The sequence below is a fragment of the Strix aluco genome, chromosome 3 (assembly GCF_031877795.1).
Source record: "Strix aluco isolate bStrAlu1 chromosome 3, bStrAlu1.hap1, whole genome shotgun sequence".
NCBI lineage: Eukaryota > Metazoa > Chordata > Aves > Strigiformes > Strigidae > Strix > Strix aluco.
The window spans coordinates 126,853,130-126,869,726 of NC_133933.1; the positions used below are offsets into that span (position 1 = coordinate 126,853,130).

General features: G+C 34.7%; 2 protein-coding genes across 7 annotated transcripts in view; one reads left to right on the forward strand and one right to left on the reverse strand.

Moving 5' to 3' along the window:
- RUNX2 (RUNX family transcription factor 2) overlaps positions 1-16,597 on the reverse strand; it is a 151,792-nt gene that overhangs the window by 116,856 nt on the left and 18,339 nt on the right. The gene's annotated exons all lie outside the window — the stretch shown is intronic.
- The window catches only part of SUPT3H (SPT3 homolog, SAGA and STAGA complex component), a 279,815-nt gene that overhangs the window by 9,823 nt on the left and 253,395 nt on the right, over positions 1-16,597 (forward strand). For all 5 annotated transcript variants that reach the window (XM_074820229.1, XM_074820226.1, XM_074820225.1 and 2 more), the window contains one exon: positions 435-529. In XM_074820229.1, the coding sequence (XP_074676330.1) occupies positions 435-529 (95 nt within the window). The remainder of the gene's footprint in view (positions 1-434; positions 530-16,597) is intronic.

Below are 16,597 nucleotides of genomic sequence, written 5' to 3' on the forward strand. Positions count from 1 at the left end.
TTTCTGAGATTCTGTTTTACTCCTCTTAGTCTCAATGGAGATGGTATGGATGGGATGTACTAGTGCTTAGGATACTGCAGGATGGATATAGGAGGATGTTTCAGGTAGCAAGATACTGGTGCCTGTGAATACCATGTGTTCCAGAATAACAGTGTTTTTATCTTAACTCTTTTCCCTTGGTGCTCCTAGGGTACCTCTAAATGGTGTTTTCGAAAAGAGTGCATGTTTCCAATACTTCAGTTACAGTAAACATCAACTCTTCTGTTTTCTACAGTGTCTCAGATAGGCTTCTTTTTTGCATGCAGAGCTTTTACATTTAAGTCTATCCCAAATAGCTTTTCTTCCCCTTTGAATAACTAGGGTGAAACGTACATGTGTGCTCTTTAAAATAAAAGTAAAGTGTTGTAAGTGCTGTTATGTCTTTGTTTCCTTAGATGAGCAGCACTGTGGCTAGCCCGATGTCAACAATTGCCTCGTCAAGCAGTGGAAGAAAATCGACAAGCTTTACGCCTGAATTGCAAAGTATGATGTAAGTAATCAGTCAAAATATCTGCTAGTATCTGCATTTTGTATGCATTTTTAGCTGGTTTCTTAGAATGTGCATGTAAGGGTGATGGGGGGGAAAGAAGAGCAGGTATTAGTAACGGAACTGTTAGTGTTTTACTTCCGATTTGTAAAACATTCAGAGGTGACTTGGATAAATAGAAAACACATCCTGTATTGAAAGAAGAGAAAATCCTGCTGAGTAAAGAAATGCATTTTTAATGCTACTTTAGAAGTCTTTAGAGACCTATATTTCTCAGTCCTTCATCAAAGAATGCTAAGCTTCCTGTTGTCATATATACTTATTTAAATAAATATTTTGTGTTGACATCTTTCAGTGTTAATACAGAGAGGTACACTGCTGCGATCATAATATTGCTGATGAAAGTAAGATACGGAACGCTTGTAAATAACTGGGTTTTGGCAGATAAGAAGTTACTTGTTGCTGTAAATTAACAGTAGATCTTAGAAACCCAGTGCCAAGCTGTGATATTGTATGACTTTGTAGATTACAACTTCTAAAACCTTGGATGTTATTTAAACAGGTAGGTTTTGTCATTCTTAAAGATACTTGCATAATCAGAATGATTCCTTCTGTAGAAGTATTTATCTTGACCTACTACACTGGGCTGACTGCAAATATTAATTTTGTAGAAGTGCAACACATTCATTAGAAAGTTTGACCTGCCACTACACATCATTTTTTTTTCCCCTTTCTATGTGTATCCAAGACACTTTACTGTCAGGATGGGGACAAGGGGGAAGTAATAAGCTTGTTTCTGTGTGGTTTTGTGCTCCTGATTTATCAAACACTTTAAAGAATATTTCAACCTAGAGCTAAAAGAAATTTAACCTCTAAGGCTGCAGAGAGAGAGCTAGACTGCAGTGGCTCGTGTCTAAATCATACATTTAAAAAAAAATATGATTGTGAATATTACTTATGGAGCGGGGGTAGAGGATGCACGTTTGCCAGTTGCTGAGGTCAGCAGCACATAAAAGGAAGCTTTGCTTTATGAAGTCTTGCAAAAGTATCTTAAAGGATTTTTCTCTGTGTTCATTTGTCAGAGTTGAAAATGAGATGGAGAGAGCTAGTCACAGAGTACTGAGACATAAATCCATGGTTTCAAAAGACAGTGGTAATCATTGACTATTTTCATTAAAGTCTCGGCTCTGGAAGGCTGTCCAGGATGTTGTTTAAGATAGGATGAGGTAAAGAAAGATGAACGTAAGTTGGAATTTTGGGCTACTGATCTTTACTTTGGCAAGATCATTGAAAACACTTAATATTTGAAAGCTTTTTTTACTGTGTTGCTTCTTTTTAAAATTATTTTTAAATCAGCTATACATAAATCAAAATAGCTGCAGCATCTGCCTTCTGACCCATAGATAGATAACTACATTTTGAAACAGGGGAATCTTATTTATTAAAATTACGAGTGTGTCCTGACTGTTACCATGACACTGTCCTTTTGATCATTTTACTCTAGGTCATTAATCATTGACTATCTATTAATTTGTTTGCATGTGGCTTTTAATATATTACCTTGTGCGAGTTAAAATGTTTGGATAGTCTTATCTGAAACGTTCTACTCTCCTCCTTCCCCTTTCCATTGTGTTAGAGGTGAAGATTAGGATAGGAAGAATGGTAAAGCTTTATGTTTGTTTATATATTTATAAACACGTATAAATACATATAATTTTTTTTTTTCTGCCAGTTGCCTTCCATAACCATAAAGCAGTTAAAGTATTTCAAGCCTCCACAGATAATAATTCCTTACCTGCATAAAAAATGCATTTGGCTTTTTAATGTATTGGAAATATTTAACATTTTGGTATTGTTGTATCACACTAAATATGCTCTTTGTTTTTACTACTTTGTTCTTGTGAAGGAGTGCATTTAGGAGCAAAAAGGTGGTTTAGGTCACTTCAGACTACATTTGAACTGCTTTTTTGTTTTGTCTTGGTTGGTTATGGACATGACAATGTGATATAAGAAATATGGTAAATCTTCTCCATGTCGTGTGCCAAGTCCCCCACCTTCGCTGCTCTTGCACGCTCAACCAGTTCCTAACAGTCCCCTCTGGTCCTTGCTGCTACTTTTAGGAGTTACAGGATTTTACGCAGATTAAATGGTGGTGAGAATAATGCTGTCTTGCTTGTTTCTTGCTTGTTCTGTCATGTGTCGTAGATTTACCTTCAGTGTCATGTAACAATTTCTGATTTGAATTGCTGTATGGGCAGTAAATATTAAAGGAATTACTTGCCTCCGTTAAATTCTACAAAGAATTCCATGTCCAAAAGCAGAAGATGCAATTTGTTTTCAATTAAACATCCTTAAGAGACTACTAGATTAAGTGGAACATGGGGTACATTCCACTGGAGTATTTTTCAGTATAATGTAAATGAAATGAACTGTTTCCTGTGCATTGAATCTTCTAAAGTAGATAAGTACTTTATTGCAAACCCAGTGGTTTGTTGTATTGAGTTCTTTTCAGATAGAAAAATATTAGTTCTCTCCTTCAAGAGAATTCTGTTCAGTTATTGTTCACATCTATTATAGTCATCTACACTGGAAAATATGAATGTTGTTCTTGGTGGAGAAAATAACTGTAACTGTGTTTAAAAAACAAAAGAGCAGCCGTGAAGTTTGGAGTCAAAGAAGCCTGTGCATCAATTTGGATCAGTATCTGGGGAGCCTGCGTTTTATTTAATTGTGGGCTTCCTGATAAAGTATTTTGAAACTATCCTCCTCGCCAGTATACACATGATTCTGTCAGAATGTAGAAGTTATTGTTGGCCATATAAATGGAAGAAATAGACATTTTCCTTTTGCTTCAGAACTGGTGCAGTTATACTTTGAAAGCTATACAAACAGATCTTCTGTGCTCTAGAGTAACAGCTTTCACAGTTTCATTAAACAAGTAGAAACTGAAGAAATTCCTTGAATGTAATGAGCACATGGAAAGTTACGTTTTTATTCTTTGCTGGAAGAAAAGGAGACTTTTGAAATGATAACGTGTCAGGGATGAACCATGTGGAGAAAGTGACAGCTGTTTCTTTTGGCCAGCACTGCAAAATGAAGTTACCCCTTTAAAAGAACTTTCCAGGCTCTGACAGAAGCTGACATTTTTTTATAAACTACATAATTTAGGAAGTTACAGATTCTCCCATTTATGCAATTTATAACAAATCCATGCTGACATCTTAAGATCTTGGGAAATAGTAAATTACAGTGCAAAAATGGTAACAACTTCATTAAAGGAAAGAAAATAGAGACTATCTCTGCATAGTTTGTTATTGTGAAGTCACGTAGGATCACCTGTTTCCTATGTATTGTCAACCATATGGAGTAATATGAAGAGTAACTTCAACTTGTCCTGCCTTTCTCAACAAAAAAATATGTGCAGCAAGAAGATGAATTTGTGAGAAATAAGTCATATAGGGATATTGTGAGCTAATCCAGAATGGCATTTGGTAGTTTGTGCTGATGTTAAAAAAAGGGCTTTTGGATTTTAAGGACTTAAAAGGCAGAAGGAACGCAGAGAAAGTATCTTTTTGAAGTACAATATCAGATCCTGTTATAATCCAGTAGTGAGATCTGGAAGTCTGTGAATAACACTGCCTCATTATCTGAAGGTGTTACCTTTGATTAGTTTATATTTGCAGCATTTAAGTGTTGAGTTAGGGCTTGATTCCCCAAAATGCTAAAATTTATATGTAATGTTAAGCGTGTGAGTAATCCCATTTAAGGTGAGGAGGTTATTCATGTGCTGCATCTGTTACATATGCTACACCTATTTTTGAACCACAGCATTAGGGAATGAGCTGAATCCTTTTGTAGAACTGTGTTTTTATGATAAACTCACAAATATTTTTCTGATTTATTTGAGAAGGCAGGAAATGTATACGAGTCTTGAAATCATAAATGATATAGAAAAGCTGTCTTAAAATGTGTAAAGGTTCTTCATAGTATACATATGTATATTTTTTTTTTAGTTACAAAATGGTTCTGTCTTTCCATTAAGAATATTACAAATATTTACTTGGATTTGAAGACATTTTTGTGTTTGTCAGAAAAAAATCTGTTCTGTATGATGTCTACTGTCTGTGTAAATAGTATTAAGTATAACTGGTGATAGTACTTAATATGCTGATTACCTTAAGAGGAATACAGAGTTAAATAAAAGTATCAGACTGTCACACATCACCCAAACACATCAGTTTACAGTGCACTGCCTTTTACATGGATATGTTTGGCTTTTTACTGTGAAGACCTTGGAATTATCTGATACTGATCTTATAATCATTTAGAAGAGTGTAATGCTATGTAGATTTTGCTTTGACTCCCAAAATATCCAGTTGTATTAGGATATTTTATTATGTTACCATAGAATTTACAACAGTAGGTGTTAATAATTTAAAAAAATTTAAAAAAAACTTTCAACATTACACATATGTGTAATGCACATAGTGCATTTTGCTGAGGTTTGTTTTACACAGCTTCATTTGGCTGATCTACAACCTGTTTCCAAACTAACTGCTAACCTTAGGTCAGTTACACGTAAATTATAGTTCTGCCCAGTAGATGCATAACCATGATGATTTCACAGTAGCCATTAAAATTAATAATTTGGTTGAGATTATCTGTTTTGTAATATAAGCACTAGTTATAGAGCGAATTTTGGGAAACTGTGATGTTCTAAACACTGGTGTGGAACAATTTGCAGATGAAGAGGGAGGTTTTTTTCCCCCCCTTAGTAAAATATCTTGATTTTTCTAAGCTATTTTAACTATTCACAAAAATACTAATTACCATGATCTGAAGTTAATTGAGAAGTGGTTTTTATTGATTCAGTGTGGCTTTTTTTTCCCCTGAAAATGCATACAGAGGGAACAGAGGCCATATACAAGATTAGTTTATCAACAGAATACTTTTAAAAATCATGTGAGTGAAATTTTCCAATGGCAAACATATATTTAAAACTAATATGTATCAAGCACTTCAGTTTCCTACACCCTACAACTTGATCCTGCAGGTGACCCAGAGTTTAACTTTGCATGTTTCAAGTAATTTTATGACAGCTAAACATTTGAAAGATTGGGCTCCAAATTGATGATAAATCTTTGAATTATATTGTATAAAGTACTAGTTAGTTGAACTTCTGTATCAAATATCATGACTTCGTCTACTGCATTTTTTGTGCCTCCACATGCAGCATCATTGGTAATGGTAGGCCATACTACCAAACTAATGCAAGCTGGTTGAAAATGCTGTTAGGTTTAGTTCAGAGCAAAATGCAAATATGTGAGGAACTGATTTATTTTTGTTGTTCCTATGGGTTGAAGCCTGTAGCTTGAAGATCGTCAGTGTGGATGCATGAATGGGCCATGTAAAGCCTTCCTGAAGTTACTGGAACTCATTTGATGTGCAGGGAAGTAGCTGTGAGGATGTAGTTCTAGGAAGAAAACCTTAAATATCTGCTTAAACCATATGCTCTTCTGATATCAAATTTTGTAAAAATACATAGTTCAAGTGACAATATGAATCATCAACTTGATAATACATTACTTAAACTGAGTCGAGAGACTGAACTGTATTCAGCCACAATGCCCAGATTATGTCTGCTAACATTCTGAATTAAGTGCATTAAAAGCTGCTTTTTTCCTCCTCTTTGTATGTAACTTAAATATATATATAGTATAAATTAAGCCTAGTTTCTTAATCAGCTCTTACAATAGGCTTCATACCAAAAATCAAAGATAAATTTAATGATGGAGGTAGTGGAGAAAACAATGTTTTAATTGGGTGTACATAAGGCTTTCTGGTTACTAATTATACTTGCTGTTAGTGTTAAAATAATAGTATCCATTGATATAATATCAAATTTAGTATTGCTACTAATTGATTCTTTCCAGAGAGTGAAAGTCAGTTCAGTTATTTCAAGTACAGTTCTCATTTCAACTTTCTCCAGTTTGTAAGTTATACCCATCTTTAATATACTCTACTGTTGTTAGTGTGCAACAGCGATCTTAATAAAATCTTCATATTCCCTTTTTATTTATAAATATATGATTTAGAGTATTTTTTTTCCATTTTTAACATAGCAAATTATGTGAGAGACTCTTAAGAGTTGGAGCTAGTTCTTAAATGTTTATTTCAGTAAGAGTCCTTGGACATGTCTGCACAACTCTTGGGATATTTGTGATCCCTGTTACTAAAGCATTTGAATGCTTTCTCAATATTCATGATTTTTTCTCCTGTCCTTTACTACTTCATTTTTATGGACTGGTGTGTATGTGCATTGTGTGTCATTGTTTATCTAACTATCTAATCCATCCATCCATCCCAAGAATCAAGTAAGGAAGAACTAAGCTAAGGACTTCAGTTTTGTTAACACAGTGGTTTTGTTCACACAGTGGTTGTTTTGTTCTGTTAAATTAACACATTTCATTAAGATAAAGATTACATATGATCCAGAACCAATCTACTGACAGTTCTGTTTTTTCAGTGTCTCTTTCTCCAGCAAACAGTGGTAGAATAAGCAATTAATACTGAGAACACATATGCTGAATGTAGGACAAGAAGTTTGGTAATAAGAACTCAAACTTGGAGTGTTCAGTTTGGGAAAGTGATGAAGAATCATTTCAGAGATGAAATTCTTGTCTGAATACTTTCAATGTCAAAAAAACCTCAGAGAAGGTCTTTCCTAAATTTAATGAAGGCTACGTCAGGTGAAGAAGTCATGATTCAGTCATGTTTTTCTGTATGTACATAGGCGTATGTTTGGAGATACATTTATAGCTGTAAAGATAGGGAATGCTATAGCTAATCAGCAATATCTTAAACATTTCTGTGTAGAAGGGTATGGATAGGCAATACATTTGAGTTAAGAGTAACTTGCATTCCATTTTTTTTAAAGTTTTTTTTCAGATGCTTATAATTAAGGTAATTCTGGTGACAAAAAGTTTCTTTCAGTAGTTTATGCTAAAAGGCAAATTTAAACAAGATCTTTGTTTCAGTTCAGAGTTATCAGAGCATGGAAAAAACACTTTTATTTACTTATGCTCTTTTTATAAATGCCTACTGCAATACTTGAAAAATAAAGTTAGAAACTTGTTTTGACTGACTTTGTGGATCTATGCAATTGCTGTTAGTGGAGAAGTTGCAGTGCTCTGAGGAAGACTCAATCATAATTATGTGCTTGCCTTTGTTAATTTTCAGCTTATAAGCATCACAAGTACAGGTGGTTATACAGAAGTAATAGAAGATACAAAGCTCATATCCACTATCTCCCTATTTCCCACCTCCTTTTTTTTGTTTTCATTTTCTCTCTCATCATTTGTTAAAACAGATTACTAAACTGCAAAAACTAACACAAAATACCTTCAGAAATTTGTGAAGCTGATAGCTAGTGACTGCCAGTTCTGTTGGGACATGGTGTGTATTTCATTGTACCCACGAAAAATGGGGGGAAAGTGAGTTAGGCTTTGTCTCTGTATTGGTAGTGTTATTTCATCTTACTAAGATTAACCTGGTATTTTTGATCTTTCTGATGCTACTGACTGTGCTGCACAAATTGCCCACAGGAAAGAGAGAGAAAATAGTGTGTGTGTGTATGCAGAGTGTAAGAAACTAAAACAAATGGAAGACTTCCCTGGTGAGCTTAATACAATATGTGTCTTCTGTTCTTTTTATTTCCTATTTTACTTTTGCATCAAAATACTTCTGGGAATATAAAATGGAACGTTATGGAGAATAACATCTGTGTTGCTGAAGATGAAGGCCTTCTACTGGAGTACTCTTTCAGTAATAATTTCTTATGCACTGGGGCTTCACTGTGTAGTGGCGCCAACTTTCTTGATCATTCCCAGTGTAATATTTTCAATAATATTTGCCAGTTCAAACTGGCTAGTAGAAAGCGGTTCTAGACCTCTGGTCTTTCATGGAGTGTCTAGATTGAGCATACTTTTCTTTAAGAGTCACAGAGATTGCATGGTTGGTTTTTTTTTTTTTCCTATGTACAATGTGATTTTATAAAATCTGCTCTTCTTATTGGCTGTTGCAACCTTCTCAATCAAATAAATTATTTTTAGGGGTTCTACTTGGTTAGGATTTCTCATCACACAGAATCACAGAATCATTCAGGTTGGAAAAGACCCTTGGGATCATCGAGTCCAACCATCAGCCCGACTCTACAAAGTTCTCCCCTACACCACATCCCCCAACAGCTCATCCAAACGACCCTTAAACACATCCAGGGATGGTGACTCCACCCCCTCCCTGGGCAGCCTATTCCGCTGTCTGACCACTTTCTGTGAAAAATTTGTTCCTAATGCCCAGTCTGAACCTCCCCTGTTGCAGTTTAAAGCCATTCCCTCTTGTTCTATTGCTAATTACCTGTGAGAAGAGACCAGCACCAACCTCTCTGCTATGTCCTTTCAGGTAGTTGTATCCATTCTGAGACGACAACATCCAAAGGATTAACACTCTAAATTTCTGAATGTGAAATGAAATCATTAAAACTGAAAATTTCTGAACTAATCTTTTCTCCCACTGATGAATTTCAATAGCCCCTGCTGACTTGAGTTGGATTAAAATTATTTCAGCACTGAATGCCCTGGAAGATCTCACTGATTTCTTCTAGTATCAGGTGTTAAATTTATTTTCAAATTCAGGAATGCAAATTTTGTTTGATAATAACAGTGCTTATGTATGCTAAAATAATGTTTTCTTACTAGAAGGTTCAGAGAACTTGTTGCTCACTGCTGAGGAAATGCACACCATATATAACATTAAAGAAATGCTGTGATTCATAAGGCTGTGCTTTGCCAGATTGGCTTGTGTTTGTGTGTTAATCCGGTTTTGAGTATCAGAATAATTCTAATCTAAATTGAGTCAGATTACATGCTAACTAAAAAAAATACACAATATGCATTTTGTGCTGTTCGCAAGACATCATTTACTGTTGGATGTTTTATCTAAAGTGTTTTATTATATGATTTAATAAGATAACTTTTAAAATACATTCACTTTCTGATTTCCAGCTCTTGTTCAAAATCCTTAGGGAGCCTGCTACGTGGTTATTGATAAACATCTAATTTTGTTATCCTAGTCTTCAAAACAAATGGGTTTTTTTTACGTCTTTTTGTGACAATGGGTTTTGGTGCTGGTAAGTCCAGTTCACAGTTAAACCATAGCATTGATTTATTTTTTTTTTTTCTATTACACCCAAATGTGTAAGATTGACTTGCCCTTGTGAGGCAGATAGAAGCATAAATACAAGAGCTGCCATTCCCCTCATGCCAGGTTCAGTTCTTCCCTGAGAAGAAGAGAGTTTTTGGAGTATTGGCTTTCATATGCCTTAGGTTTCTTGGAATGCAGAGCACGTGCAGACCCTGATTCTACTTGAAACAAATAAATGATTATAGTGACTAGGAAGTTACACTGAATAGACAGTCTAGATGATTGTTTTTAATAAAATGGTCCAGAATTTATCTAGCATGCAATGCACAGTGAGCCTGTGCTTGAGTTGATTATGAATAATAATTTATTTTATCTTACTGTATGATGAGATATGGTAGTACTCACATAACCCTATTATGACTGTTACCTTATGGCTTGAGTTGGTCATATGCTTACCCCTCTTTGCTTTGAAGTTGATCAGTAAAATCATCTGACTTTGGATAGTTCATTTGGAATGATAGTGGAAGAAAACAGCAGTAATGACCTGGCTGAGGGAGCGCTTTGGTTAACCAAACTGTAATTTGGGATTGTAAAGAATTTCTCTATTCTGTCCCATGCTTGTTTACCATATTTGAACCCAGAATTGTGCTGAGATTGCATTGTTCAAAAATAACCAGTTTAGCCTACTGAGCTGAAATCCTTCTCTGCAAGCATGCATATAAAACTTTTTTCCCCCCCTTTAGTAGAGGGACAGTGGAAGGGCAGTGGCAGCAGATATGGTACTTGTTTATCAGATTGTGTATTGCATTTTTCATCTACCTCATTAAATACATCAGGCAAGAGTGGTATGAGAGAGAAAACTAGGAGCAGAACTAAGTTTTCCTTTTATAGGTAGGATGGAGGAAGGACATTCATTAGAGAGAGAAATTACTACAGCTCTTTCTGCTGCTCATGTGATATTTTTAAGCTTTTAAAGGTAGAATCTCTTCTGTGTACAGTGCTTAGTGCAACAGCATTTTGCTGAGGAGGCCTGATAGGGCTTGCACAACTGGTAATAAAATATGCAAGAGCTGAAAATGGAGTGAGTTTTAAAAAAGCTACTTGAGAATTCATTCTTTCAGGCTACCGCATTTCTGTACTGCATTTTAAACTAGTTATTTTAGACCTCCCTTTTGTAATACTGCAGTTTTATTTTACCTTTTAGTAGCAGAGTTCACTTGAAAAACAGCCTGAACTTTGGCGTTATTAGTGTCACACATCATGTCTGAAATACACTAGTTTTATCTCTTGCTTCTCTCTCTTCTTTTTTCCTGTTTTTTTTTGGTTTTTGAGTATGCTCTCCCTACTTATGAAAGGGGCAAAAGGCGATGGAGGATCTTGATTAACATATGGAGTAGTACCCAGGCAGCCTTTTACATAGAGCAAATAAATCACTGAATCTCTTTACAGATTTATGAAGGAACATTCCTGTAACTAATTTCAAAATTACATTCGTACTCAGCTTGCAAAAGAAACACATGAAGGATGTTTTTATGAGGAAAGACTGGAGAGATTAATCTGGATAACAGTTTCTACTATAAACAAAATTGACTGAAGTTTAGTATTAATCTGGGTTATGTGTATCTTGTATTTCAGCTCTGCTAGTACTATATTTTTCTCTTGCCAGATCGAAGTTAAGGTAGATTTTTCAGTTAATTTGTGAAATCTGTTTTTAAAAGTATGAGTAGAATTCCTCCAAGTAAGGTTACGATGCATACAGGTTACTCAATTTGTTCTGAGTCGCATGCAACTTCTCAAGTAGATCCTGTGTTTGAAACTGTTTCCAGGATTCCGAGCTTAGATTTCTGGCATTAGGTTTTGACAAGTTACTTTAAGGTATCATCTAATACCTAAGCAAAAGATTTTAAAATTTGGAAATGACCTGTCCTACTTAAGTAAAGACATACAAATATTGTAACCAAATACCGATTAAGCCATAAACTAATACATTAATAAATTTCAGCATTTTCTGCTTTTTTCCCCAGTGTAATAAATTGTAATACATTAGTTATAGCAGACTGAACCTGAAAATCCAGTTTAACTACAGCTATGACCATAACTGGCAGATGTGTCTGTTCTTAACTGCTGAAGACTTTAAACTGCAGCTGCTTGCATAACTTGCAATCTCAGTTTATTTGTTTTAGTCACGTTTAATTTGACAGTACAGATTGTACATGTCAGTGTGCAGTGTTGTTTTAGAACATTATTCATCCATACAGAACAGTAGGGAGGTAGACACTATAATTACTATTGGCTTTTTCATTCTTCTGAAGTCATTCTATTCCATGGAATTATTTCCGGTTGCATCAGATGACTTATTGAAAGTTTACAGTTGGAATGTACATAAGTGACCAGAGTTAGAATGAGCAGAAGGAAACTGCAGATTGCACTGAGCAGCTAACTCAGAGTATCTTTCTCATCTAGGTGCTATTTCTGGCTCATTTGGCTATCTGCTCCATGGCTTTGGAAAGCAATACTTATCTTTTTTTTTTTTTTTCTTTTTTTTCCTTCCCTGAGGCACAAAGGCTGTATAATCTTTCTCAGGTTTTGCTGGACTAATGCTGAAGTCTGCTTCCCCTGGTACATGTCTGTCTCTTCGGAGGTACAAGATAGCCCTTAGTGGTCAGAGAAAAGTGTTTATGTGTTTTTCTCTATCATTGTGAGTTCAACATAGTAATTTAGATTATGACGTTCTCCCTAAATTGGTCTGTAAGGTGATTAGCTTATCCTCAAATCCCACACTGGCTCTGGAACTTGCAATAAACTAGCTAAATAATGATAGATGGAATAACTTCTTCTCTTGCAAGGTTTCTAACACTTTATAAATAAGTAACAACATCAATTTTTTTTAATACTAAATGTACAAGCTCTTAATTTCCATCAGATGACTTACTCTTCCATTTGACTTTGTTATATCTATAATAGATATAACAAATATATATAGTATACTGCATATTTAATCTCACTATCTCTTGCTATTATTAAGTTGATTTTAAATCCCACAGGCCAGGGTTTGATATTTTTGTGCGTTTCTGTAGGACCTTCTATAATGATGCACTAAGGCATTGCAGTGATTAGAAGGGAACCCACGCTCCCCTCCATACCTCCCATGGCTGCGAAAGAAATGAATACTGTTTCTTTAGGCTTGGCTGTAGAAATGGTAAATAATAATTTAGCAGTAGTGATATAACTGGATGGCAGAAGTGCCAATAAGACTAACAGCTAAGTGGGAGGTGGGCTGAGAAAGGATGAAGAGGAGAATAGTCTAATGCCATGTGTCAGTTTATTCTACAAAACATTATTGGCAGTTTCTGAATATGTTATCAATGATGAGCTTTTTTAGCTTTAAAAAACCAATGCTACCTGGAACATGTAGTTTGTGCTTAAAACTTTTTTTTTAACAGAAAATGCTGAGCAAACAACTTATTAGCTCTCCTGATTTGGTGACTTTTTTTTCTGCTTTGGTTTTTGAACTGAAAACTATAAGCACTTTATGGTGTTAAAAAACAGCAGCTTCTGACCTAATGTACCCTTCTCTGAACGATAATGTTTCTTTGTTACTTATTTTTAGCACAGATTGTTTTTCTCCCCTTTCCCCCAACACGATTTGTACAACCTTTAGAAAATTGAGTAGTTGTGGTTTTGAATCATCCTCCGTTTCTAGACTGAATGAGTATTTCTGAAGAAATTCTGAAGAATTGCTTATGAGTGGGTCTTTTTCTTACTTAAAAAGGCAACAGCCATGACACAGCCTTTAGCCCCTGAAAAAAGAAGATGCAATACTATAGACCCTTAGTAAACTGTATTATGACCTTGGAAAGGACAATGTGTTAAGTAGTCATTTAATTTTGTACCAGTGTTATGTTGCTAGCAGATGTCCTGTTGTTTTCCTTTAACTATGATTCAGAGTCATTTGGATAAAATATCTTGAAGGAGTATATTTTGGTCCTGAAATAAAGCATGACGATCCATTTTGAGACTATAGTAATATTTCATTATGAATCAGTCTATATTTGACTCCTTGTTTGTGTGTAGAGCCTTCAGTATATCTAGTACAAGTCTGCTGTTATTTGTGCTTTTGGTGAAGTACAGCAAGTTAGCATAAACATGTGATGTGTACACACTAATTAAAAAAAGGCAGAAAATTCCTTAAAGGAATAAATTTGAATTCCACAAAGTATAAATAAATGTAACTGGACATTTTAAATGTGGGTGAAAACAAATAATGAATTTCATGGCAAACTATTTTTTTCCTATTAAAAAAGTTAATAATTTTGTATTAGAAAAGGTTCCTGTTAATTCTATAGATAAGGTAGTTTTTAGTTGTTGTGTATTTTTTTTATATTCTGAGTTATTCATAGGAAATCAAGAACCTGAGGAGCAGGCCCATGCTTTTTTTGTGTGCTCCTATTATATGGGTTTTCATTTAAATGGATACACACACATGTGCGTACACACACTCGTTCTCAACAGTTTGGTGGTATTTCTGCACCAGTTAAATAATAATACCATAGAATGGAATCATAGAAAAATTTACACTGGAAGGGACTTCTGGAGGTCATTTGGTCCAACCTACCTGCTTCAGACTTTAGATCAGGTTGCTCCACAACTGTATGAGAAAAATGTGTTTTTATTTTATAGTCTACTTTGCTTAACTGCTATAGCCTACAGTAGTAAACTGCTTTTTCCAATATAGCTAAGCTAGTGTAATTATACTGGAAAAACTTTTAAATGTAGACTAGACCTTAATATTAAGCAGCATCTAAAATTACTAAATAATATTTAATTTTGATTTTCTGGAAAGTCCCTTTCACTAGCCAAGTTAAGAGGAGAAAATATATAGTCCTTATGGAAGGTATGTATCAATGTGGTTTAATGTGACTCCATACCTATGACTACTTTTTCTGCTAGACCGCAAAGCTACTGCAAATCTATATTTTAAAATGTAGACGTCGGAGTAATTCTGCATATTTCCATGAAAAAATATGATTTAAAGTTAACCACCCCCAACCCAAACATTCTCTGTTATCTGTTTCTAATTTTTGAAGGACTTGCACAAAATACTGATAATTACTATTTTACAGACCTGCTTCTCAGTTATGATAAAATGTTTTGTGTTACTGTTAAAACCGGAGTTTATTTTATATGGCGGTTACAGTGCTGAAGGTTGCTAGGAAGGGATTTTTATTTTTTTATTTTTTTCTAAACTAAGAAGTTTGAGCAAACCTGGAGACATGATAAATTATTGGAAAGGATGAAAAAAACATGCTTCTATTTTAGAAAAAAAAGACTGTATTCATGGTTTAATTAAAATAAATTCTATTTCTTTCTATGCATGTGTATATATAGGCTTGTATACAACCATAACATTTTGCTGACTTCCAGTTAATATTAATCTATTTTTCTAGCTATCTAGGAAGAAACATGGGAATAAAAACGTTAGCATGCAGGAAGAGGTTGATCTGCGAGAACGCATTTTCTTAATGTTCTTCCACCCCTCAAAAAAGCTACCTAAAGAAGTCAGTGTTTTGTTCCTCTCTTAGGAACTTTAAATTGAATGTGTAACTATATAGTTGGCAGATTCATTACAGCCAGATCTCTTTTCTACAGTTAGTTTCATCTAATAATTTGGTAAGGCAGTTCAGTCAATAGCAGTGAAGGCTGCAGAATAACTTTGACTCTTGATCTACAGTCTCAGTGATGAGGACTTCACTGTAGTGTACTAGGTAGTATAAAAAAATTACTGTTTTTTTTTAATGTATGCATGTTTGGGTGTTTACAGAGTTTAGAGAGGAAAAAACATCTATTAGTTGCGGTTTGCTGATACAAGTGCGCTGATACAAGGGGGTGATTATTGACTAAGACTTTAATACATCGTCTTTGTAAACATTGAGAACCATAGAATTGAGCGTGACTTCATATTACAAGCTTTGATGTAAGAAACCCCCAGTTTTCTCTATATTACCTACTGTGAGGGAATGTACTATGACCATCTTCAAGAAGTTTAGTCTTTTTGATTTATTTTTAATGCACAAAAATATTATCTGTTTAACTTCCTAAACTTCTGCTGATGTCCTAGTAATTACGTTTTGCTTTTGATAGTGGAGAGATCACTTGTGGAAATCAAATTTTGTGTAACTCTGAAATGTGTAATATGAATCATGTAATTAAATGTAGCTGTATGCAAATTAACTTTAAAAACTGTAGAGGTATAAATGCTGATTGTCTCTGGGATTTATTACAAGAGTTACAGAAATACTGTTGGTCCTGGACTAGGCCCTTCTAGGTCTGTTTATACCTACTGAACTGATACTACAAGTAAGTAGCCCTATGTAGGGAATACTGAAAATCTACTGAACTGAACCAGCTTTAATACATGTTAAACAGGGCTAGATGCATATCTGGTGACTTGCAAGAGAAAGGCTCTGTATCTAGTTGGCAAACTTCTGTATTCTCTGTTTCTCTATTAAATGCCAGTTTTATTCCTTCAAGAATGAGACTCTCTTTTGGAAAGAAATGTATTAAAACAAGCTCTGCCTGTGAGTTTGCACTGGCAGGATCTTCTACTCTGCCTGCCCAGGTAGGACCCTTCACATAGTGCTCTAGTTATGTGCCCAGTGCTGACTTTAAAGTGACAACTCAGTATCTATTGGGTCCTGCTATGGTTCAGATGACTGAAAAGATAAGTGATCAATTTATAGAAGGAGAGATGAAACTCTAGGGGTTCTTTCTAATGAATTATATAATTATTTTTGAAAAAGCGCTGCAGTGTTTGAATAATCAAAGTCAAATATATTTCTTCAGCTGGGGTTAGGATGGCAATATTTATCT